The 25869-nt window shown below is 38.8% G+C and overlaps 1 protein-coding gene across 2 annotated transcripts in view; it reads left to right on the top strand.

Moving 5' to 3' along the window:
- CDKAL1 (CDK5 regulatory subunit associated protein 1 like 1) overlaps positions 1-25869 on the top strand; it is a 379742-nt gene that overhangs the window by 221862 nt on the left and 132011 nt on the right. For both annotated transcript variants that reach the window (XM_066323931.1, XM_066323939.1), the window contains exon 10: positions 13571-13737. In XM_066323931.1, coding sequence (XP_066180028.1) covers positions 13571-13737 — 167 coding nt within the window. The remainder of the gene's footprint in view (positions 1-13570; positions 13738-25869) is intronic.

Raw genomic sequence — 25869 nt, 5'->3', positions numbered from 1 at the left:
TCTCCGTTAAATGGGAAGTACTCCTGATGGAAAAGCCATCTTGGGAAACAAAAGACAACAAAAGAACAAGTAACAGCAGCATGATTCTTCAACTATTACAATTGCTGTGCAGAGAAGCAGCATTTGAAATGCTATTACCTTCTTTGAAGGGAAATGTGATCTCCTAGTGTTAGGGATAACTCATTAAAAAAGCCTTTGAGACAAGTGTGTTATTTTTTTCATCAAGATTTCCCTAGTGATGGGTTTCTAAAAGTTAGTGCAGCCGAGCAGCTGTTCTAAGATTTGCAAAGTTTAATACCTTTATAATTTTTCTCCTCAAGTTTCATTGCTGGGTTGTGTTTTTTAGAGCTGAATATAGACTTTAATCTAGGGAACATGTTTCAGAAGATTTTAAATGAAGACAAAAGTAAACTTGTGTAACACTTGCAGACTTGTGTTACCAAATGTTTAAAGGAAAAGTATTTAACAAATACATGTTCTTGGATTATTTCAGTAATACTTTTTAAGGGTTTCTTTCCTAGTGTCATCTGTTTGATGGGGTTTTCTAATAGAAGGAATAATAAACTTCTTTTGAGAGTCTAGGATCTTGTTTGAATTCTACTCTTTAAAACACTAAGTAATTTCATCGTCAGTATTATTTAGTTGAAGATTCATGGATAGAAGCTCATCTCTATTTAGATTTAATTCATGTTCCTATGTTGGCATATAATAAGCTCATCAAAAGGTAAATTATTGTTTAGATTGAGACCTTTATGAGCATTAATCTGTTTGAGAAAAATACATTAGTATCCTTCAAAACCCTTGAATAATTTCTCTTTGACCTCCCTGTGGACATCTCCAACACATTTTAATTGCATTCTGCTGATGATATATATTTTGGCAGTCTATCATTGAATACTTAAAATAAATTTAGATTAAGGTGGCTACACACCAAAAAAGGCTTTGAGTACTCTGTGAGAATTCAGTGGATATAATTAAAGAACTTCATGATTTAGAACTGAAGAAAGTATGTTACTAGTCCAATGCAAGTATTCTTTTTTTTTTTTTTCAAACTGACCCATTAAGAGTTGCAGAGACAATACCCTTCATCTGAGAAAATATTTTAAGTACCAGTGAACGTTTAAAGAGAGGTTTGACAGAAATCAGGGGATTACAATGTTATTTTCAATTGCAGACTTTCTAATTTGTAATCCGTATTTTCCTGGCAATTATTTTTCTCATTTAAAAACAAAACCAGATAACCCGAAAAAAAACCAGAAAAGCATCTACCCACCTTAGTTTTGCTGCTTAATGACTTGCTAAGGAATTGTTTTAGCTTACAGCCAGGTGCAGCAAGCTTGGCTTACCTCTAGATACAGCCATAATGAATGAGTGGTATTATCTCTGCTGTCGAGAGAAGGTAACTTCAGGTGAGGATTATTATTCCAGAAATGGTATTTACCCCTCTGTATTGCTGGCTTATGGAACTGGAATCCCCTAAGTGCATTCCATGTTTAGCTGACCACCTTGCCCTTGAACATGCTGACACTTTTCTCTGCTTTCTTGTCTTCTAGGATACATCAGTTTGACGGATTCTTGAGCCGTTTTCACTTGTAATTAAATTACTTGTAATTAAAATCAGTCTTTTTCCCTAGGACTTGGTATTTCCCTGTAAAATTATTGTGATATATTGAGGAACTGATGAAAAACAAGGCATAACAAGCCTTTCTTTCTTTAAGTATTCTGTATTCTGTATTGCCATTTGAGTATTATTACAGTATTATATCTTGGCTCATAACTTAGTGTGAAACAAAGCATTTAACACTTTTTTATTTGTCCCTTATTAGAGTACTCTATTCTGAATTCTAGGGTTCTTTTGTGATTAGAATATGAAATGCTTTAAAAGATCTCTCCCCTAATCCTGGTATATGTCACAGAAAAAAGATTGTTTATTCATTTTTGTTAGCTTTTCAGTCAAAGAAAGACATAAGCTATCTCCTTTTTTCTAATTACATTTCTGAAGTTTCAATGTATTATTGTAACCCAACTTATTTCAACTAATTTTCAGCTAATTTTAAAGGTGTCATCTATAAATACCCCAAACATGTTTTCTTTCTCCTCTTGCTGTTCATCTATTTAAAAAAGTTAAAAGTCAAAAAATTAAATTAAGTAGGACTATAGGATTCAGCTCTTGAAAATGCATAAGAATGCTCTGTGGAGGATGAAGTTCCGTGTCAAATACTTCCAAGCACATCCTGGCAGCTTGTGTGCAAGCTCCTGTTGTAGAAATTTTACATCATTCTCTTTCTCTAGAAGCTTATATGATGGTAAGCTCAGATTCAGTGAGTTATTTAGCTTGGCTACAAATATTTTTAACGATTGAAACTTGGTATGCCGTGCTACTTCCCAAGAATTAATCAGTTTCCATGAAAACATGTTGTTTAAATTAATCCAAACTCATTAGCACTACAGAGATGGATACTCAGTAAAAAGCCTCCATTAATTAGCACTGCATCCTGTAGTATGCCTACAGCTTGTGACCATTTCCTTGAATTTGTGCAGTGTGTGACCCTTTGCATCTGATATTCATCTCCAGCAGCACGATAGCCCATGTTTTGGGTTTAAAACAGTGAGCGTATGTTATAATGAGTGGCACGTTACTCCTTTTTCCCAATGAATTCCAAAGTCATAAACAAGATTTCTCATGTACCTCATTTTGAATTCAGAGCTCAGTGCAGGTTCTTCATTTGTGTTTTGACAATAGGCATAGCAATAATAAAGTTTGTTTCTTCAGTTTTGAAGTTTATGGAAATTTTGCTCTTTGTCTTTTCGGTAGCCAGAGAGTATTTGTGCTGGGTGCTGGACTGACCCTTCTGGTGAAGGGTTGAATATTCTCTGCCTGCTTGTAGTACCTGGACAACATGAGCATATCAATATTTCACAAAGTGTATTTGTGAGGCATAGAGTGGAGAGCAATAATTCCACGCTTCAGGAACTAGCATTTCTATATGCTACGTACGGGGGTGCAGAACAGTTCTAAACTCATGCGTTGTCTGTGTTTTCTGAAATTGCTTTCCTTTGTGTTTAAGTCTGTTTTTGCAAATCTGGTCCTAGTACTTTATGTTTTATTTTCTTGCTGTATGTACCATTGTTTATCATTGAACTTGCTCCTTGAATAATGTTTTGGTTCTGCAAAGAACTAATTAACATCAGGCAACTATGTCCCTGATCATTAATACACATAAGACTTTTTTACTCTGTTTACTCAGGCAGTAATGTCCACTTTCTCTGAAAACCAACAGAATTGTGGTAGGATGTCTGTACCTGCAATGGCAATTTTTAGTTTTATCTCTTTCCAGCTGGCCAGTATAATGATTAAGTGGTTTTATTTTTTTCACTCTTTCATTTGTGCAAGAGCTAACCTTCAAAACAGGCCACTGTTTACATAACACACATGCCTGGAAATAGTAGGGTCACAGGCAGGTGACCAATAGAAAAAGCAAAGACCTCTCTTAAAGAAGAGCCTGAAAAATAGTACCAACTCATGAAATTCAACTATGCACTTTTCCCTTTTTTAAAAACTCTTTTCCTCCCCTTTCTCTTCAAACTGGCTACAAACCCCAATTTATCATCATGATGTATGGTATCATTAATCCTCCTTGAAAGCAAGATGCATAATGCTGCTGTGTTGGCACTGAGCAAACTTCAGTGGCCTGACTGTCTTCACGCCCCTTTGAGCCTCTCTTGTTCTAGCAGAATGAAACTGGACTCGTAATAAGATTAGCTATCATGCTGTTTGCAGCAGCAAGTGACCTATTATCCTGTTCCCTTTCCTTCCCCTCCTTCCTCTCCCCTCTGCTAAAGCACTGCAGCTACAAAACCAGCGAGACAGGGCTGCTGGTTCATGCTCTAGCAGTGAGCTGTTAGGAACAGAGGGCCCTATAGGGGTAGAATGACCTCTTTTGTAAGCAAGGACAAGAGTTTGCTTTGTGGGAGAGAAAAAACCTTTTATGCTTTCTTTGGTATTTAATGATTAGTTGGCTCTATCTGCTGCATGCTTTTTATTGGGAACTTTCAAACGTTTTTTTTTCTTAATGCCGTAGGAAGAAGGTATAACTTAAATGAAACTTTTAGTGTTGTTATAAGCTTTCTTATTCCTTGTTTTGAAAAACTTGAAGAAAAATGCTTTGCTTATCAACGTAGTAGATGTGAGTAAAATAAACTAGGATACAAATTGTAGAACTCTAATCCCTGCAACAGTCATTGAACTTCCTTTGTAAATGCCTTGATGGCAAAGCATTTTCTGCAGAGACTTTTATGTGATTGATTCAGATAAATAAGCAAATTCAGTGAATCCATATTCTAAGTAGTTTCATTTCTCAGATGCATGACTTTGGAAAAGTAAAATTTGTAATAAATGCATTTGCAGCTTCCACTTTCTTAACCACAGAAGATAAAATGGAAAGCTGCTCTAAGTCATGTGGCTGTTAGGTTCTTCTATCAGACTTCACATCTAAATATAAAGCAGATGGTAGAGGATCATTACCTAAAACTTGCTTTGGTGTTTCTGAGGAGTAGTTGGGTAGCTGGGCCAGAACTTTTCGTTTCAGTATGGAGTTGTTCTTGTAAAATCTCCAAAGTAACCCTAAAAATTGGTGTGAAAGGTGGTAGTAGAAGTATGTGCATATGGTGTGGTATTGGAGAGGATGGGGAAGGTTTTTAATTTGTGCAAAACCACAGTGTTTTGTTATTCTAACCTAAAAGTAATTAGGAAGAGTTCTCGTTCCTAATCTTTAGTTGTTGTTGGGGGTTTTTTTTGTTTGTTTTTGGTTTGTTTTTTAACTGTGGTTCAGCTCTGATTAGATTTTGTAAATTACATAAAATAACACAAAAACATGAATGATCTTTGGGGGGAAAATTTATAAAATATACATTAAAAAAATTATTAGCCCACTTTTACTGAAGTAGAACCAAGCTGCTTCCTGAACTTATTTGTATTGTGCTTGATGAGGTATTTTTTCAGCTCTTTTCCATCAAAGTTCATTTCAGCTCTGACTGCAACTTGGTATATAAGGGAGAGAGAGACAGCACGTTTTACTATGTCACATCTGTAGTAAATGATCCTTTAAGTCAAGTTCCTGTTATGGCTTCAGAGGGTCTGAGAATTTCATACCATGAATATATACAAATGGGGGCGTTTTTATATAAATACATGAGAACTTCAGTGGTTTGTTAGAGTAAACATTTACTGAAGTACGTTGGCAAGGAGAAAGAAAAAACATCTTTAATTTCATTAATAAATATGGTAGACAACACAGCCAAACAGAATCTTCCAAAGCGATACTGTTCAGTGTTCTACTTTTAAAATAACGTGTTATTCCTACATAGGTGAAATGATCTCAGTCAGTATGACTTGGTCTGTATGTCACTTCGTGTTAGTTTCCAAACATTTGTTCTCAAAAATATGTAGACCATAAAAGTTACTGTGTTCATTTCCTAAGCACTCTAATATATGTGTCATCCTGTGGGTAGTAGAAACCACAACTGCTTTAAAGGCTTGTACTGAGCTAAGCACTTGCAAAACACAGCTCTAGTTTTTGTAACTGCAGACTGACATCCAGAAGTAATAGAAATAATCCTGCCGTGAGAGGCATCCAAGTGTGCCGAGAGTGCTGGCTGATGTCATTACGAGGCTGTTCTCTCTCATCATTCAAAGGACATGACAACCAGAGGAGATTCCTGATCACTGGAAGACAGGGGAATGTCACCCTGCCCTCCAGAAAGAGCAAGAAGAGGAACTACAGGGCAGTTGAACCTTACTCTGTGTGGGGCAAACACTCACAATAGCCACGTCCTGGCACATGAAGGGGAAGAGGGTGCTTGGGAACGCTTGGCATAGGATTACCAACAGCAAACCATGTGATGGGCCTGAGTGACTTTTCAGATGGAATGTGTGGCTTTGTGGAGGATAGGAAAGCAGTGGAGTTGAAGAACACTTCAACTTGGGGTGGCTCGGTTTGGGGGTTTTTGGGGCTGTAGGATATTGTTTGTTTTTTTGTTTTGGGGTAGAGTTGGGTTTCACAGAATCACAGAATGTGTAGGTTGGAAGAGACCTTCAAGATCTTCGAGTCCAGCCCATGCCCTAACACCTCAACTAGATCATGGCATCGAGTGCCACATCCAATCTTCTCTTAAACACATCCAGGGATGGTGGCTCCACTGCAGAGGACAGTCTGCAGAATTGTCTGTCCTCCCCGGGCAGACAATTCCAGTATATAATCACTCTTTCCATGAAAAACTTCTTCGTAATATCCAGCCTATATTTCCCTTGATGCAGCTTAAGACTGTCTTCTTGTTCTGTCAGTTGCTGCCTGCAGAAAGAGATCAACACCCACCTGGCTACAACCACCCTTCAGGAAACTGTAGAGAGTGATAAGGGCACCTCTGAGTCTCCTTTTCTCCAGGCTAAACACTTCCAGCTCCCTCAGCCATTCCTCACAGGGTTTGTGTTCCAAGCCCCTCACCAGCCTTTTGCCCTCCTCTGGACGTGCTCAAGTGTCTCAAGGCCCTTCCTAAACTGAGGACCCAGAACTGGACACAGCACTCGAGGTGTGGCCTCACCAGTGCCCAGGACAGGAGAGGAATGACCTCCCTGCTCCTGCTGGACACACCATTCCTGATCCAGGCCAGGAGGCCTTTGGCCTTTCTGGCCACCAGAGCTCACTGCTGGCTCCTGTTCAGCTGCTGTCACCAATGTCCCCAGTTCCCTTTCTGCCTGGGCACTGTGCAGCCACACCATCCCCAGCCTGTAACACTGCAGGGGGTTATTGTGGCCAAAGTGCAGCACTCAGCACTTGGACTTATTAAACTTCATCCTACTGGACTCTGCCCATCTATCCAACCATTCCAGGTCTCTCTGCAGAGCCCTCCTACCTTCTAACAGATGGACACATGCTCCCAGCTTAGTGTCTTCTGCAAATTTACTAATGAAAGACTCAGTACCCTCAATCCATGTCATCAATGAAACTATTGAACAGAACTGACCCCGGCACAGACCCCTGAGGGACACCACTGGAGGCTGTCCCCAGCTGGATGCAGCACCATTCACCATCATTCCCTGGGCCTGGCCATGCAGCCAGTTCCTAACCCAGCACAGAGTGCTCCTGTCCCAACCCTGGGCTGCCAGCTTATCCAGGAGTGTGCTGTGGGAGACAGTGTCAAAAGCCTTGCTGAAGTCCAAATAGACAACATCCACAGCCCTTCCTGCATCCACCAGGTGGGTCACCTGGTCATAAAAGGAGACCAGGTTGGTCAAACATGACCTACCCCTCCTAAACCCCTGCTGGCTGGGTCTGACACCCTTGGCCATTCTGTAGGTGCTGTGTGATGACACGCAGTATAAACTGTTCCATTATCTTACTAGGTACTGAGGTCAGGCTGACTGGTCTATAATAAATGGGATCCTCCTTCCCACCCTTTTTGTGGAAGGGGTGTCACATTGGTCAACTTCCAGTCATCTGGAACCTCACCAGTGAGCCAGGACTGATGGTAAATGATGGAGAGTGGCTTTACAAACTCATCTGCCAGTTCTCTGATCACCTTGGGATGGATCCCATCTGGGCCCATAGATTTATGAACATCCAAGGATCTCAGCAGTTTTCTGACTGCCTCCTCTTGGATAATGGGGGGACCATTCTGCTCCCTGACACCATCAACCAACCCAGGAGGACAGTTGTCCTGAAGGCAAGTTGTCTTCCCACTGAAAACTGAGGCAAAGAAGAAAAGATTTTTTGAAGAAGGATTTTTTTGTCTTCTTTTGGGGTTTTCTGTTTTGTTTAGGTGTAGTTTGTTTGGTTTTGTTTACCTCAGATTTGTCTATGACTTCAGCATAGTTCTTAATGTTCTTAGAGTGGTGAGGTGTAGACTTGGTTACTGAATGGTGAGAAGGTAAAGGAATTTATTGGACTGTCAGGTTCCTAGAGTGGCAATCTATACTATAAGGTCTAGCTGGCACTTATTAAGGATATTTTGCAGCCAGTATTTCATGTCTCTCGTAACAAGGTGGAATCTGGGAGATGATACCCAAATTAGGGGAGTGCTTGACTGGCAGGAGGGTACAGCTAATATTGCAAGGGACCTTATCTGCCTGGACAAATGGACTAACTGTAACTTCATGAAGTTCAACAAAGGCCAGGCAAAATGTCTCAAATCTAGGATGAAATAACACCATGCTGCATTACAGATGTGGAGAGCTGCCTGTCTGGGAAGCAGCTTTGCAGCCTTTGGAGTTCCTCTGGGAAAGCTGGTGCACATGAGTCAGCAGTGGAACCCCTTTGCAATTGCCAGCTGTGCCCCAGCTGCTGTTGGAGAGTGCAGCCACAGGCCCCAGGGAGTGACTGGTGCCTTGGACTTGGCGATTATGAGACATCACAGAGAGAGTGCTCTGTACATTTTTGGGCGCCTCAGGATAAGGCTGACACGCTGCAGCAATTCAGCAGAGGGACATTGAAATGATCGGTAGGATGGAGCACATAATAATCAAGAAACAGATTAGTGAAAAGAAAGCTAAGAGGTGTTATTATTGCTGTTTAGGACTGCCTAATGGGACACTACAGAGAAGACAGAGCCAGACTGTCTTGAAGTCAGACAGGTCTTGCAGAGGTAGGATGGTAGGTAACAAGCTGGACAAGTTGGAACACAGCGAATTGCGATTAGGTGCAAGTAAAAATATTTTACCCTTAGGGTAGTCGAATAATGGAACAGATTACCCAGAGTGGCTGTGGTATTGCTGTCCTTGGAAATATTCAGAACTCATCTGTGATTATAATAAGTCAGCCCACATTCATGATGTTGTTCAGATCTTGGTCTCCTGTTTGTGACACACATTAAGAAAACACGAATGGACAACCATCTTCCACGTCCTTAAGACTGTCCAGAAGGGGAAAAAGAGGAAATACTTCTGAGCATTAATAAAGATCCTCTAGAAATTCAGGCTGTGAGGCAGTTTGTATGCAGTGGGTCGTGAACAGAACTGCAGCTGCATTTATCTGTACAATATAGTGCTGAACCATAAGTTGACCTGCCCTTTACAAAATACAGAAAAAAACATTGATCCTTTAGGTCATAGCCTGACAGCTTGCCTCTTTCACCAGCCCTGAACCTAGACTTTTTTACTTCAGTCTACTTGCATCATCTGCTTAACAGATATCCTGCATTCTCCAATTGTGACAGTTTGGTGTGAGTTACTTCCTGAATAACTAGAGTTTGCACAGGATTGAGTCCAGCGCCATTCTTTCTATCTTCCAGAAGCCCTGTATATATACAGATGAAATAAGGATAAGGGTTTCTTGGAAATGAACTGGAAATGAATCCTTCCAAACCCTCCTTAGCATCGGTGAGTGGTTCCCAGTTTGTTTTCTCTTGCAGGGAATTCCCTGCAATGGGATGCTTCAGTGATGATCCATGGTTCAACTGTCTTAAAAGGACAGTTGGACAATGGTGAATCAATCCTTGCAGAGTACTTCGGAATTACAGGAGGAAACTGATTCCTCCAAATCTCATTTTCTGTTTAAACTTGCATTATATCCAGATCGGTACATTGATCTGCTATATGCACAGTTCTTCACAATTTCCCAGTTAAGGCACTGATTCAGCAAAGAAGTCTAGTATATACACTGCATCCAGTATGTAAATGGTTCCTGTAAAATCCATGCTAAATAAATAAGGAGAAACTCAAATACTTGAAGAGAAAACAAAGTAGGCTAAGCTCATTCTGAACAGTGAATTAGGTGCTTTCTAAGCCATTATCTTTGGCCATGATTTTTTTGTTTTTCAGTCATTTTAAGGCTGTGATCAGGAATGGTCAGACTGACTGTCCTCAAGTCTGCAAGATACAAACGTTTATGTAAGGCCTCCCCTTGGCAGATGGTCTTTCAGATTTCTGTGGTGCACTGGGAGAGGTGTTTCTGTGGTTTGTGCAGCACTGCAGGCTGCCATAAGAATTCACTGTTGGAGAAGGAATCACAAGGAGGTCAAGCAGGTATTGATAAGCATATGTGGGCTACTGAGAAGGTCAGAGTCAGGGGTCTCCCACTGAAGCAGCCTGCAGGGAGTTGTGCTGTTGGAAAAGCCATTCCTGCTCACATGAAAAAATCTGCCAGGAGGGAGGAGAAGAAGTGGAGGAGAGGGGAAAAAACAGGAGGATTTGGGGATTGAATTTCATTTGTACAAAGTCAGTTTCAGTTTATCAAATACGAGAATTTCACTGGGATTGGTGTCTGGTGTTTTAACATCTTCAGATCTTTTTGTAGGTTGAAATAAATTAATTTTTCTGATGGAGACTTCCCTTTGGTTTAAAGGGTGCTTGGTACTGCTGAAAACAGTGTTTACAATAGAGATGTGAGAATAAAGCAAAATAAAAATGCTAGAGATTTTATTTTATTAAAGAAATTAATGATTTCAAGTGGTCTCTAAACCAGAAATGCACAAATTTTGTTGAAGTGATATAGATGTAAAATTTCTTATCCTTTATGACAAGGCTGGTTTACCCCACAAAAATGAAGTTAAAACCCATGTGAGATAATCTACAAATGAGTATTCTTATATTTGAGACATGTGAGAAGGAACAGGGTCAGAAATTTTTTAATTTTCTTGGAACCTATTTTTTTCCAGCACTTTTCATTCTCAGTAATCTCCATTTACAGCAGAGCAGAGATCAGAGGCCAACTGTTAAGGTTTCTCTTTTGTGCTGGATAGTGATGGCAGAGTGAGAAATAAACCACGAGCTGTGACCAAAGGCAGACTTGTAATTACTTGGATATAACAATAATTGGCCTTAATACTGTAACAAATGCTCTGAGTTTGCACATCTGAAGTCTGCCGTTTGGATCAATTTTCTTGTTTACAAAATCAGCTTGCCTTTATTAGCACCAAAATTGCCCAGTAACAGGGTGGTGAATGATCGAATGAGGTTCACTGCAAAAGAAAGGAAAAAAATACTGTATGTGCTTAGACAGTGGATTTAAATAGGTTCCTCTGGAGGGCTGGAGTTTGGAGGGGAACTGGGTGGAGTGAAATAGGAAGTGTGACTGACTTTATTAGTAGCATTTAAGAGGTCTGTTGTTTTCTCCTCTTACCTGGTTTAAGCTTAGGCTCCTAAACTGAGGATGCAAAGGACTAAAAAAACCAGCCTAAAACCAGTTGACTCAAAACCTCTGTCATACGCAGTTATGTACAAAGTTGATTTATCCTAATGATCCTACTTGTAAATATTTATCACTCACAGTAGCTTTCAGTATTTGAAGATCCATTTTGTCAACCTGAAATTGGGACGTGAACTTTTTCCTAAAATACAGGTGTTCTTCCCCCTCCCTTACCCCCCCAATAATAAGACTACATCCTTGGATCTCTCAGCATGAATTATTCCCATTGCTTGTTGTTCAACACCCTCATCGGAGAGCAGATGAGACAGTTATTCCTGTTGTTGCTGATTTACTATTACAGCTGCTTCCTCTTCTTGTGATTTAATTTGAAGTTTCAGCCCACCAGGGGGCTAATGGTCCCCACCTATGCAGCTTTAAAAGCTCGTTGTTGTTTTCCATCAGAATGTTATTTCCATTCCTAGCCAGTGTTTTTTTTTTTTGGGTTTTTTTTGTTTTTTTTTTTTTTTTTTTTTTTTTTTTCCCCTCAGTGTTCATCTGGTGACTGTGAGGCAGTATTCCATTAGCCATTTTCATGAAAATAAGAAAAAGGAAGTCCAGCCCAAACCCCATGCAACTCTTTAGATTGAAAGCTTGCAAATGCGAATTACTGTGTTACAGTAGAAACTCAGGAAATCAATGAGTTTTGTAGTGTTCTTACGGCTATTGGAGACTCATATAAAGAAACCTAAACTAAACAAAACGAGACCTTATCAATCATTTAGATTCCTTACATTTCTCTTCTTTTAGCATACAGCATATAAATTCACTTGGTTTTTTTTCATGTGTTCCAGGAAAATGTAGGACAGGCGGCAAACCCAAGAGTATGTTTCCTGGTGGGTACTGCCTGTGGTGAGATGAATTCCAAAAACATTAGCAAGTGCACTGAAATCCACTGTGTGATGGTGTGCTGCAGGCAGATTCTGCACAGGGAGCTCAGTTTGAGTGTGACTACAGACTTGAGACTGCAAATGGTCAACCTGAGAGCACTTAGTACTTCAGGAGTGCTTTACACCAGACTTCTCTCAAGATCCAAATTGTACATCTCCCTCACTAACTTATTCTTGAAGCAAAACTTAAGAAGTAATAAGTTTTCCAGTTAACCTTAAATTTTTAAGCATCTTTCATTGAAGTAATAAATTACCTTGAAAACATTTCTGAGCCAACAGGATTACCTTTGATGCTCAGTATGGCATGCTCTGTGCCATTATTGTTACAGTGTGAATTTAAGAGTAGCAGTCTTGAATTTACATTTTGAAAAACATTTGGTTTTCCAGGTTTATTGCTTTTATGTGATTAAAGTCATTGTATGGGCTTAAGTTTTCCTCATTTGAGTATAAATTTGTAACATAAACATTTACATTTTATGATACATTCTCTGCTGGCTCTTAGAGTGCTTTGATGAATTATACACCTTCTAGTGTTTGATTATTTCTTTTACCAGTTCAGGATTGGTTTTAGAAGTTTAGCTCTTCACTGAGTTAATGGTATCTTATCTTGCTGTGAATCACAGGTGTTTTCTTTACAGACACCCTGTTTTTGATGGCCTATTTCTTGCTTTGGGGTGGTAAGGAAGGGAAGAGGGATTGCATTGCAAAAAGGATGAAGGCTGGGCAGGCTGGCATAAGTGTCTGTATGAAACCTCAGTGCTTTCAGCTGTTATTAAAGGGTGGAGTAATCTTTCCCCTCTTAGAGAAGGAGGATATTATTACCAAATATCAGTGTTCAAGGTTGCTATTTACAATATAAATCAAATGCACTGCTTCCTAAGGCTCTGATTGATGGAAAATGAAGCATTAACTGCCAGGAAACAGGTTTTCCTGTATTATCACTCAGTCCTGCAGTGGTCACTAACCTTTTCAGTGTGACCTTAATATTGCATTGCTAATTGTATAATTTAAAGAATACAAGGTTTTAATAGTTACTTCAGGAGGAATGTTAATCACAGTGCTTTACAGCTGGTTTTGCTCACTGGAAGCTTACCATTTAATAAGCTAACTACTGTAATAACCATTAGTGCAAACTCTGCTTGGGTGATGTCTCTTGCAGTGTTTAATGAATTAGGCTCAAAAAATAAAAGAGAGTACTAAACTTGTCTGACTTGCTGTAGAGGCAGCGCAGAATTAGTCATTGGCTGTGAATGTTAATCACTCCACAGCAATGATAATTTACAGCATTGTTGTAGCACTCTTGTGCTCATAAAATGAACTTAATAACCCACTGCTACCCATGGGATAAGCCTTCCTTCTCCTTCCCTCCCCTTTGCAATTGAATACCCAGTCTGGCTGCATAATAGCCATGTGAAATACTGCATTTAAAAGAGTGAGCAGCTGTATGATAAAATAAACAGCTCTAAAACAGATTTGTTAATTATCTCTTTCTTTTATTCACAGAGGGTGTTTGTGAGATATGGCTGACCAGTGAAGACACAGGGGCTTATGGCAGAGACATTGGCACAGACCTCCCCACGCTTCTGTGGAAGCTGGTTGAAGTTATTCCTGAGGGAGCTATGCTGAGGCTTGGCATGACAAACCCTCCCTATATTTTAGAGCATCTGGAGGTAAGGAAGAAAAGGAATCATTTATATGCCAACATGGACATTCATTGAGTGAGTCAGCATGGAACCATGAGTGAAGTGTCTTTCATTTTAAGCAGTAGCTTAAAAATATAATAGACTTAAAATACATTTACAAAATTAGACTAACAGTGTTAAACCACTTTACTGACACAGCAAGTTACTGAGATAATAAGATACTCAAGTAATTTTGGAATTATAATATGATTGAGATCTCTGACATGTAGGACTTTATTGTAGTGATGTTCATTTGTGTGTATATGTAGTGTTTCCAAGAAATAAAGGAAATGTCATTTGCAAGTCATGGACTATGAGTTTGGATTTTTCCTCCTGCTGCACCTCAGACAAATATTTCCAGAAACACTATATTGTGGTCTCACTCAGTGATGCATTCATGATCCTATTTTTAGTGCGTTTAGAGCTTTCATGATAAGAAATAGAAATGTAAGCGTATATCTGTGTTTAAAATAAATGTAACAAAGCAGTTCAATTAAATTAGAAGTACATAACAGTGTGAATTTGAAGGAGTAGCCTATACATGCAGAGGAGGAAGTGAGAGTGTCTTCTGAAATGTTGGTTGGTTTTGATGGATTCTGTTACAAAATGAATTTATTGAAATTCCTAGGATCTGTCCACTGAATGAACATTGCTGTAAAGAGGGGGAAAAGATGTAGTTGAAGGTGAATTTTGTAACCATGTGCATGTGTAATACCCAGTTAAGTAGCTGGTATCCATGCTGCTTTCCAAAAGATAATACAACATTAATAGTTGCATGTGTGTTTTCTTAAGAGGTCAAGGACAGTATTTTCTCATCAGAGTGCTGTAAACTGCACCTTTGCCTATTGTTGAAGCGTGTGGGCCAGAGGAATCCCATCTTGGTAGGAATAAGCAGGTTTTCACTTCACCAGGTAAAGAATTTGAACTGCAGAAAGTTGCAAGAAACTTCCTGGGTTGTTATTTTATTTTTTGGTTTAGCATTCACTTCACTCGGAGTTTTAACTCAGCACACTGAGGCAGGAGCCTTTGGGACTCTCATATCTGCCACAAGCTTTTTTTTTTTTTTTTTTTTTTTTTTTTTTTTTTTTTTTTTTTTTTTTTTTAATTTTAACATTTTTCATCATCTTGTACAAAAGCAAATCAAGCTTTTAGCAATTTTCACAGTTAGTTCCTTTGCTTTCATTTTTAATTCACATTTTCACATTATTAAAAGTGTTTTGGCATAGACTGCTGCTTTTGTCACTGCTGGTCATTGTATGAGTGCTTTCAAAGCTTAAAAAAAATAGAAAAATCAGTTGCTGTAAATAACAAATTGCTCTGCTGAGATAAGGGGCACTCTTGATATAATCCAAGAGAAGTAGAAAGAAGGTTGCTTTCCTTCAATCAGAGTAAGTGTCAGCATATCAGAAATCTGTAAATTCATGATATCTAGTCTTCCTGTTTCTAAATTTTCCAGATGGTGCTGTAGGTAGGACATTTTTTTTACCTGACTCATATTTAGGAACAGTACTCTTATTTCTTTGAAAATGGACCTTTAGGTGTCATGGCAAAGGGAGAGGAATGTATGGAAGCCTACTGAAAATGTGTGCCTTGAATGTTGCTGTGCAGAACGTGTTTGTGTGCACCAGCCTTTATGGTGCAGTAGCAACATCTGCTGTTGCTCATCCTCTTCAGTGCTCCATGTAATTTCCAGTTTACATGATTTTTCTAAGGATTATTTAATCACATTTCTGTGTACTAAATTAGTGTGTTGGTTTTTTTTTTTTTTTTTTTATTTCTTTCTTTCTGCATTTGTATCTAATCTCCCCTTCCAAGCTTACCATGCTTTTCTCTGAAGGATCACTGGGGAATGTAATCAGTCTCCTGTATACATTTTCACTGAACAAAGTAAACTTTTTATGAGCAACATGCTTTTAACTTTCCAGTCGAGGAAAGGGCAAAACTTTAATTTGTTTTAAAAAACCAAAATTAAGTGAGAATCCTCATGTCATGATTAATCCTCATGTCAGTTCATTAGGATAAAATCCAGATCTGTTATCTCCTAAGAAAGGTATGAAGATGTGTTATTTGTTGCTAATATATTTCATTAATTGTTGTAAAGGATGCTGCATTTTACTGTTTTTTGTTGTTAGAAGTCCTCTGTCTAATTTGATTCTGTTTGGCTTTCTGTGAAAAACATTTACCTGGGAAAAGGTACCAATCTTGTGTCACTTTTTGTATGCAATGCAAAGGACAAAGTCATTCCAATCCTGTATCTTTTTTAAGAATCAGACATTTTCAGGAGTTGCATACAATTGTACACATGCAAGTGCTCAGCAGAGGTTTGTTTCACTTTCAAAATGATATGTGGCATTGAGCAACAGCAGTCATCTAAATGTAGAAATTAATTTTGAGATCTGGACAGAGCTTGCCTAGAGAATCAGCCTAAAAGCAATAATTTTGGTTTGTTTTCTTTTCTTCCATATTTAGTGGAGCTTACCTGCAGGTGAGAGTGTTTGATCTGCCTCAGTGTCTGGGAATCAGTTTCTCAGTCTCACTAAGTGGTAGCCAACAGCTCTGCTGTTCCACTGGTGGAGGCCAGCACAAGTTGAGGAGGAACACAACTGCCCTTGGGTCAGGAGAGGTGGGATTAGACCAGAGAAGGGGTAAAGAAAAGCTGTGAGAGTTTATAATGGACATTAAGGCTCTCATGATGGAAGGCTTGGTAGATCTGGGGGCATGGGCCAGTGGCCATTCAGACTCCTGTTTGTTTAAGGTACAGAGTCAATTTAACTTCTCATATGATTTAAAATAGCACAACCAGTTCCTTCAGGTGCTGCTGTCAGATAAATGCCATTCTGTACCTGAAGATGTTTGTCATTTCAGAGTATACTGTTAATCTCATGAAAATCCTTACTTATGCTTGTGTTCTGTGGTCTGACAATTTAGTACTTGGGGTTTTCATTCAGTAAATACAGTGGTAGTAGTGGCCTTGTGAAGCATGAATAGTCTTGGGATGAGAAGCAGAGACGTGTTTTCAAATTATAAATTCTGCGTTCACTTGGGCCTTCTTGTCTAAAAAGAAATATGTATTTGGAACCATGCAATGTCTTGTAGTCATGTAAAATGTTAAACGCTTTTTGGTATACTGTCATTACAAAGAGAGCCTTTATTATAATTTTTCAGGGTATAATCTAAAGACTAGATTTTTTTATCTGCTGTTTTCTTTAGTCACAGATGATGTCTGTGCTTACATTAGTGCATAGTATGAAGTATTAAGAGCAGATGAGGAAAACACAGAATTTAGTAGTGAAGCCACTCTATCTGAATTTATCTGCATTTTGGAGTCTTTACTTCAAAATAAATGTAATTCTCTTAATCAAACTTTCCCACTACCCATGATCCAAAGCTGTTTCAAAGATGTACCAGTAGTTTACATCCCTTGGTTCCCACCCAGGGCTTGAGTGCATTCATGGTGAGCCTGGAGTATGGCTACTGCTCTGATTTCCTTGGAAGCTAAGTCTGTCTGTCCACTGCAAAGTTCACCGCAGACTGAACAAGGGAGCATGGGGAGCTGCACTTTAAAATTTCACTGCTGCTTTCACATCAAAGTGAACACAGCAAATCCTGGCAGGACTTCTCCAGACTTATTGTTGTTATGACAGAGAGGGTTATTTGGCATGTTTAAAGAACCGAAGGACTGGGGACTCCAATTTTTGGTCATGGTACTGAGATTGAGAAAGAAGTTGGAGTTTGGTTTAGCTGCAAGAGACATCCTCAGTTTCCCTCTCAGAGAAAACCTGGCCAAGCAATGAAGGTAGTATTGCATTTTCCAAAGAGCTCTCACAGTTGTAGCAGTCTGTTTGAACGGATACACTATGAAGCATATAGCTTGCTTATTTCAAGGTTGGTCTCACACTGGGATTTTGAGATACACCCTTGACCAGTGTCAGTCTTATCATAAAGTGTTGGTGCAACATTGAGGAAAACTTGGGATTTTATCTGCATGGAAAAAAATCTTATTAAACAGGCATGGACTATGGCCAGGGGAAGATAATTAGTCCCAGGATTTTTTTTTTTTTCTTTATCTAATGTGAAGGAGAAGGTTAGTGTTAGAATCCATTATATAGTCCCAGAAGAACCTGCAAGGAGTGTACGTGTGAGTTGTTACCCTGTGTGTTCCTGCCCATATGTCTTTGCACAGAGCTACTGCTCTAATTACACACAGTGCCAGATGTCAAAGAAAATGTCTTTATCACCCCGTGGTATCAACATGTAACTAAAGTACATAAGGAATACGCCCTGCTTTAGAGGCAACCTCCAGGCATTTTTTCCCCCATCATATTATGAAGCTACTTGCTAGGGCTCTGGTGAGATAGTGGTTAACATCCACCTCCCATGACTGATGGAGAGGGAGGGTTGGGAAAAATCCATTAGAGCAATGGTAGTGGATAAACGATGAATGGGAATTAGTCTGAAAAGTAAAAAATATAAGGCAAAATGTATAGCAGCTTGAAATTAATGTTCATGGCATAGTGTTAGATGCTAATTTTGCCTTGACTGTATTTCACTTTTCCTTAGGTTTAAACTTAATTTTCCTTTTAAGTATCTGGGGCTCTGTCCAAATCACAAGGGACTCTAGATCATCGAGACTGTAAAAGGGCAGGGACTCACATCTCAGCCTTAGCTTGCCTCCTTTGTGGATTTAACATAATCCCAGAATTGTCTAGGATTTTAGAACAGCACTTTCTGTGAGTGATGGGATGCTTCCAAATCTGTATAAAGGAGGCAGTTCACACCTGCCATTCCCGTAAGTGCTTAATTTCACATGACTAGATGAGTAGTCGTCTTTGTCACCTGTCAAAATGAGTCTGTCTCAAACCATACTATATGCCATCTGTGGGCTGTATCTCTGTTATTAATTCAGGACATTTGAGTGATACACCAGCCATTGAGATGGAGTCTGCATGGCAGCAGAGTCTTTAAATGCAGAAGGTGTGCCAAGTGTACCACGAGTTGCAGTAGTATTTCTTTGCTCTTTTGCTTTGATTTTTTCGTGTTTATGTTCCCTAACCTCATTGAAGCTGATACCCTACAGATGGCTCCCTCAAATGTGCCCTGACACAGCACATAGGAAATTATTACAGTATTACAGTAAAATTACTTATTCACTTTTCTTTTTTCTCTGTTGTCCTTTTTTTCCTCTGAGTGCACCAAGCGTTTTTGAGCATTGTGCATAAGCTCAAGTTTTGAATAACCTAGAGTATAAGCTGATTTGAAATGTGTTTAAAAAGGGAATAATATGCACACATTTCTCAATGGCAAATAAAAGGGCAGCATGATTTGAAGAATTAAAGGGACTTTAGGGCATGTATTTGCTTTGTTTCTAGTACTATTTTTTGTCATTTTCATAGACTACTGCTTTTGAAAGTGCCAATTAAAATCTGTTGATTTGACCAGAAAAAATGAAAACTGCAGCATATATTTAAATAAATGAATAGTTAAGCTCCTGACTTCTTATTACTGTGAGTTTTGTAGTGTTTTGTACTCGGTGGACCATGCAACTTTTTCTTGCTATAATTACTAAGTTGTCTCAGTGCAAAATGTGTCTGTTTTGCTAGCAGTATAACTGAAAGGTAACTCAGATACTAAAGGGAGGAGGATGGAGCAATTGCCTCCATTTTTCTTAAGAAAAAAAAAAAAGAGGATTCTGATGGGATGTTTACTATTTCCTTTGGTTTTATGTTAAATGCTTATTTGTCCTGTGGAAGCTGTATGTGCATTTTTGCTTACTCTGTGTATTCCTGCTTCATGTTTTTTAGTACTAAAATAGTCTGTCTCTCCTGTTCTTCCTCTCAGAGTGTTCTTTGTCTCCAGTATAGCACATTTCCTTGAAATTACTCCTTAAGACATGGTGTCATGGGAACATGAGCTCACCCCAGAGTCAATGTATTTTTTTATATTATGGAGTTGGGAAATGGATGAATCTCTGCTGTGCTTTGGGACACATTTTGTTACACCATTTTCTCTATCTAGAATTTTAACATCTCAGACACAGCAGATCCTAACGTCTGTAAATGCTTGGTGACATGTTCGTTTCCAGCTGGTAGAATATGATTTGGCTTAATAAATGTCAAAATAAGAACCCATTTCACTCTTCCTGAAGGTTTTACTCTGTGTTTTTGAATTTTGGGTTCTCTAAAAAACCTTAACAAGTTGGGGACTTTGAACAATAGACGTTTCCTTGCAGATAACATGGAAGGGAATATTTGTGTTGTTGGCAATGAAGCTGATGCTCTTTGTAATACCAGTAGAAAAAATGCTCGGAAAAAACTAGCTTTATTTGTGCAAAATTCAATTTTCCATCAAGACAGAATATTTTATGCATGCGTCTAGTGCTCTTCTATATTTAATAATCCGTGAATAAAAATTGGTATTGCAAAAAGGGGTTGACATTAAGTAGCACACTGCTTGACCAGTTAAATCTGTGCACATTAGCTGTACCTTAATTCTGATTTGCTCATATGGATGTTGCTCTTGCTTGTTAGACTGCCCAAGTAAGAGTATTTCAATGCAGACAGATCCACACTCAGTCTTGTGCTGGCTTTCAGGCTATCTGTCAATTGCTTACAATACTCTCTCATCCCAGCAGTCCTTTGGAACTGCAGCTTACCTCTGGTGAATTACTAGCAGAAAATAAAAAATCGCCATTAATTGAGCGATATGTTCAAAGAATGGGAAATGCATATGTGGGATAGATAGTGCATTTGTGCTAAATAAAAGTAGGATTTTTATCAGTTGCCATGCGCTTCAAGGCATTGAGGTAGATGCTATTGTCAAACATAGAGCTTGCATAACAAACTGTGCCATCTTCTTTTAATATTTCTGCCTTCATTGTTAAACAAATAACATCTCGCTTTCCTAGTTATTTGTATTATAATAAGTAAAGTTCTACCAGCTACTCTCCATGCTGTTTCAAAAGCTTCTATTTAGTTTAGATGCACAAACCCTTTTGTTTTCTTTGATAGATGAGCTGTCACATTTCCTGTGCTTTGCAGCATCATCTACATAATCTTCCATAAGACTGCTTGCTTCGTTAGGCTTTGGCATTTGTTTAAAAAAAAGGTTGATTTTCTTGAAGTGAAGATTTTCTTTAAAAAGGAAAAAAAGAAAATACATTGTGTTCTAGAAACTTCAATATAAGTGCACAGTAATGTGCACTTATATTGAAGTGCTTTGGGTTGTTGTACCCTGTTAATTGAGGAAAAGATGTAAAATCTCATTCTTTCAATTTGATTGGTTTAGCTCTGTTCAATGTGCAAGGGTTACTGAAGAATGTAAATTCTATGATATAAATCTCATCGTTATGGTTTGGAATATTTTTATTCTGTTTTACTATGAAATTTAGGTCAGCTCACAAAAGAAAGTGATAGTATTTGCCTAAAGGTTTACGTTTGATTAAAACCATCTACTATTTTCCTTCCACTGGAACCTGCTAAAGCAGTTGCTATTTTAGATAACGTACTTACTTGTTTGAAATGAAGGGAAACAATAGAGAGGCTTCCTGGCGCTACTCTGTCTTGGTGCAGATGAACTCTGGAGGGGTGTGCAATTCATTCTATGTCTTCCTTCTGAGCAGAAACCATCAATTCTGTTCTATCCTATGGGATTCTCATTTTTGAGCTGGAGAACAAATTCATAGTATGGATGAAAGTAGCAATTCATTTCACTCATGCAGCTTTCTAAAGACAAAAAGGTAGTGTGACAAACCTACTTGCCTATTGTGTGTGCCTCTCTTTCCTTTAATTAATTTTCATGGGTTTATTAGCATAACTATGATTGAGACAGAGAGTTATTTAAAGTAGCAGTGTGCTGTTGCAATAAATAGCGACCTTCCCAATATGTGGTTTTAATGCATATTGAAAAAGGCGTATTCATTTACTTCTGGAAAAAATTATTTTATTTGAGGAGTGCTTAATGATGAGAAATAAGAGAGGACCATAGCGAAAATAATAAAAGAAAAAGTGTACTTTCTTGCATGTCAGAATTAATAATTTCACAAGGAATTAGTGTTAGCTCTTTGGCTGGCTGGTTTTGAGTCATTGAACCATTGTTCTAACCAATAATGAAATGTATACTGTACCTTCAAGTGAATCCATTTTTGGAACTGGACAAACAGCACTCTGAAGCTCCGCAAAGGCTCTTTAAAATTGTAACAGTGGCTGCAGCAGCAACAATAACAGTTCTCATCTTTGAATGCACTGAACCATTTTCCTGCATGGTGCACAGAAATTAGTGTGGTATTAATGCTGAAGGTGTCACTGAATCAGCTGTGTTTTGGTGGCATGGAGACTCAGATGTGCTTGGGCTCATGGCTCATCACAGGCTGAGTAATGAGCAATCCACCCGATGGAGATGCTGATGCTTAGCATTTTACCCGATGTGAAGTCAGTCCTGCTTTATATTGGAAGCAAATTGTGATAGGGATGCCAGCTTGTTTAAACTGAAGAATTTCAGGAACCGAGGTTTAAGATATCTGTACTGGGAATTACTGGTTTTGTCAGAAAATGTGAATAAATGGTACTGTGCAAGAAGTTTCTTTTTGTTCTTGGGTATACCATGTATAATCTTAGAAAGAACCATATGCACCTATTAACAGAATAGGAGAATTCTTTATATTTTTGTGTTTACAAATCAGGTACCTAGAGTACTTGGTGCTATGTGTGTTTCCTTTGTGCACTGACTCCTGGGAAGAGAGGTGACAAACTTCACCTAAAGTTTTGGACTGTGAAGTACAGCTGTTGCATTGTGATATTATCTGAATATCACTTCTTGTGCAGGAACTCGAGTTGGCTTGTGCTGTTGTTTAATAAAGGAAGATGTGGCAAGCTCTTGAAGGCATGTTAGGTGGTTTTGGTATGGCATGGTTTGGTTTTTTAAGAGATTAGGCATAATATGTACGAAGCTATGAGGGAGTAAAAAGTTGCTAGCTAGCTGTGGTTTGTTTTCTGAGGCTGGAAGCAGTAGGGAGATCCCAACCCAGGAGAACAGCTGGGAACAGCTAGGGCTGAGCATATGGCTCTCATGGCTAGTTTTCCTATCAGCAAATCACAGCTCGCCGTCTGGTTTATATCCACTTCGAAGGGTGGCCTGAGCTAATACCAGTTTTCTGTTTGGTAATGGAGAAGGCATTTTTCCCATATGACAAAACAGACTTTTGCCCTCCATCTGGCAACTCAAAGATTTGATTTTAAGGTTCAAATTACATTGGCTAGAATTTCACGGGCTTCTAGCTGCTCCAGTGTGACCTGCCTTTATCCCAATGACACGATGAAGACCTGAGCATGTCATGCCATATTACATGGGGTAGGGGTTGCCACTGATCTTGCCCATTGTGTGGCTTCAGTACATCTCCCCCAGTTCCTACACAGGTGAAGGAGAGGCTTTGCCTTCCAACCAAGTGTCCTCAGGGACATCCCACATGTTTTTACTTTTTTTCAGCCCCATTACTCACAGGGGGTGGGAAGTGGGGGGAGAGTTCCCTGTTCATTCGTTTTAACAAAACTGCTATGGGCTTTCCAGACTGGATCAAAACTGTGTCATCATTCCCCTGCCTGAACCACAAGATCACATCTGTTCCTGAGCTGCACTGCAGCAGAGGAATTTACAAAACGGGCCACAGCCACTTGATTTTCATCCAGACTGCGCTGGTGGTGGCACCATTCTGAAAGACAACAGTCAGCAGACACCCCTTGTGACATATCCCAAACTAATATCTGCCACAAAGGGAGGAAGTTTTGAGGGAGTGCCATTTTGTCATGTTTCCATATGGACGAGGGTTTCTTTGGGCTTCACTGCTGGCAGAGGACAAAATCCCTTTGCTTGCAAGCAAGCTATTCACGTTATTGTGACTCAAACATGAGACAGAATTCAAATACTTGGATTTTTGCCTGCCTTAGGTAAGGGGAAAGAATTGCTGTCTGAACAGCTTGCTGGTGCTGACATAAAGACGTGCAGATATTGATGTTTAGTGTCTCTGCAATTTTCTGTGGTTGCACATGGTGTCATTGCAAACAGGAGGTGTGATTTTCTGGTTAGGTGGTTAAATTTGTCTATTGTAATTGCTAGGATAAAATACACTGATGAGATAGAAATCTTTCTGGTAATGTGCCTTGTGTTCTAATGCACTCCAGCTGCTAAGGACTGGAAAAAGATATTTCATATGTGATCAGTATCCTAAAGGATGTTTCACATACATTGTTATTTTCTAAATGTAGATGACGCTTATTTCTGTAGGGTCAGGTTAAAACAAATTGTGCTACTTTTTGACCTTTTAGTTCCTACATGAAATTTCATATTTGCATAGTGCATCCCTTCATTCATAGACACATTATCAGATTCCAGGGAATAGTGAGAAAAGGCAATCAGCCATTTCAGTTGTGATGAAAAACAGAAAGTTTCTTTCACAGTGATATAGTTTCAATACGTTGTTCATTTATTGTTTCCAGATGGAAATAAAATTCTAGATTGTTTTTTCTAACTGAAATATGTAATTATACCTAGTATTGCAAAGCACTTTAGAAAAAAATAAATATATGTATTTAAAAAAAAAACACAACAGGAAACAGATGTTAAGCTTAGAATGTTGAGACACTGTGAAGTACAAATATGCATTAGCCCATGATGTCTTTCAAATACTCTTTGGGATATTAACTAATAGTTTCATTCAGTGATGAAACCTGGTATTCTGTGTGCAATCTGTAGTATGGAAAAATCTGTCAGCATTTACTAAGTATAACTGTTCAGTGCAGAGTAGTTGTAATTTAATCAAACCTATGTGGTAAAGAGCTTCAGTGTTTATTTAGTCATAGAGAGGATAAAAAATAAGACTGGAACAGTCTTACCTTAAAGCTACAGGTTACAATGTGATATTTCTATCTGAACATTACAAAGTTTGGAAGATTTATCCAGCTTTCTGATGCAATCGTGCAAAACTTTTGTTTAATTCATTATTCTGTTTCCTTCTGAACTGCTCACTCAGGATTTCTGTTTATAAAAGGTAAATTTAAGACCACCAGCAGTACTTAAAAGTGAATAACAATGAAACAGTGGGTTGTCAGGTATTTCTGTCTTGCATTTGGTTTCTGTTAATAATTTGTGTTCTGCTAAATTCACAAAGTTAATCGTTACAATCCTCAAGTACCTGCTGGGAAATCAGTTTATCAGTAGGACCTTTGATTCAAAGCACATACAGTGCATTTTGTGTAGCTTTAGATACAGAAAGCAAACAAAGAAAGGAGTTCACACTATGAAGAGCTGTTTGCAGCCTCCTCATCTCTGGGAGGAGCTTTTACTGTCCACAACATCCCTGAGGCCCATGACCACTGCAGCTAGGCTGTGCTAGTGTTCCCAGACAGATTATGTGTGAATTGTATGTGAATTTCTGATACACACGACAGGAGATTTACTTTCTAAATAATGCCAGTTCTTTTGATATGGAGTATCTTTCTGAACCAAAATGATGCAGTGGAAAAGTTATATAATGTTTTTGAGCTTACAGCTGTAGCTTTCACTGTATGCAGGGACCTGTAGTGATAGTTGAAGGGTTCAGTTAATTAATGCCAGGCATTTTGTGTCCCAATAGTACAGAACCAAGGGTAATTACTTTAAATGACAACAGTTGTGTTCTTAATCTTGAAAGTTACCAACAACAGTGATTGCAGAAAACGTATGTTTTCTTTCTTTTACATGGGGGATAACTGGAAGAAGCAGTTCTGATTAGTCTTGTTTAACACTGGCTGCTGGACACCAGTGGTTCAGTTCCTCTTACAGGAAGTGCAGTCAAAAGCTCCCTCTTGGTCACGTCCCCCTGAAAGAGATCAGCTGTGAGACCAGCAGGATTCTGCATGTTACTGCCAGATCAGCAGCTAGTGCCTTTGGGTTTTTTGGGGTTTTTTTGAATCCTCTGGGTAGGAAAACACTTTTGAGATTTTAGAATTTGGTTTCCATTCATCATACTTCACTGTAAAATTTTCATTTTTTAAGGTGAATATGAGAAATAAAACCAAGATTTTCATATAACTAACTGGAGAATTTCTACATTTGTGACTTTAAAAATGAAAATAAGGTAGAGTTTTTTAA

Source organism: Sylvia atricapilla, chromosome 1 (assembly GCF_009819655.1).
Source record: "Sylvia atricapilla isolate bSylAtr1 chromosome 1, bSylAtr1.pri, whole genome shotgun sequence".
Taxonomy (NCBI): Eukaryota; Metazoa; Chordata; class Aves; order Passeriformes; family Sylviidae; genus Sylvia; species Sylvia atricapilla.
The sequence above is the reverse complement of the archived record's forward strand: the minus strand, read 5'-3'. Positions and strand labels throughout refer to the sequence as shown.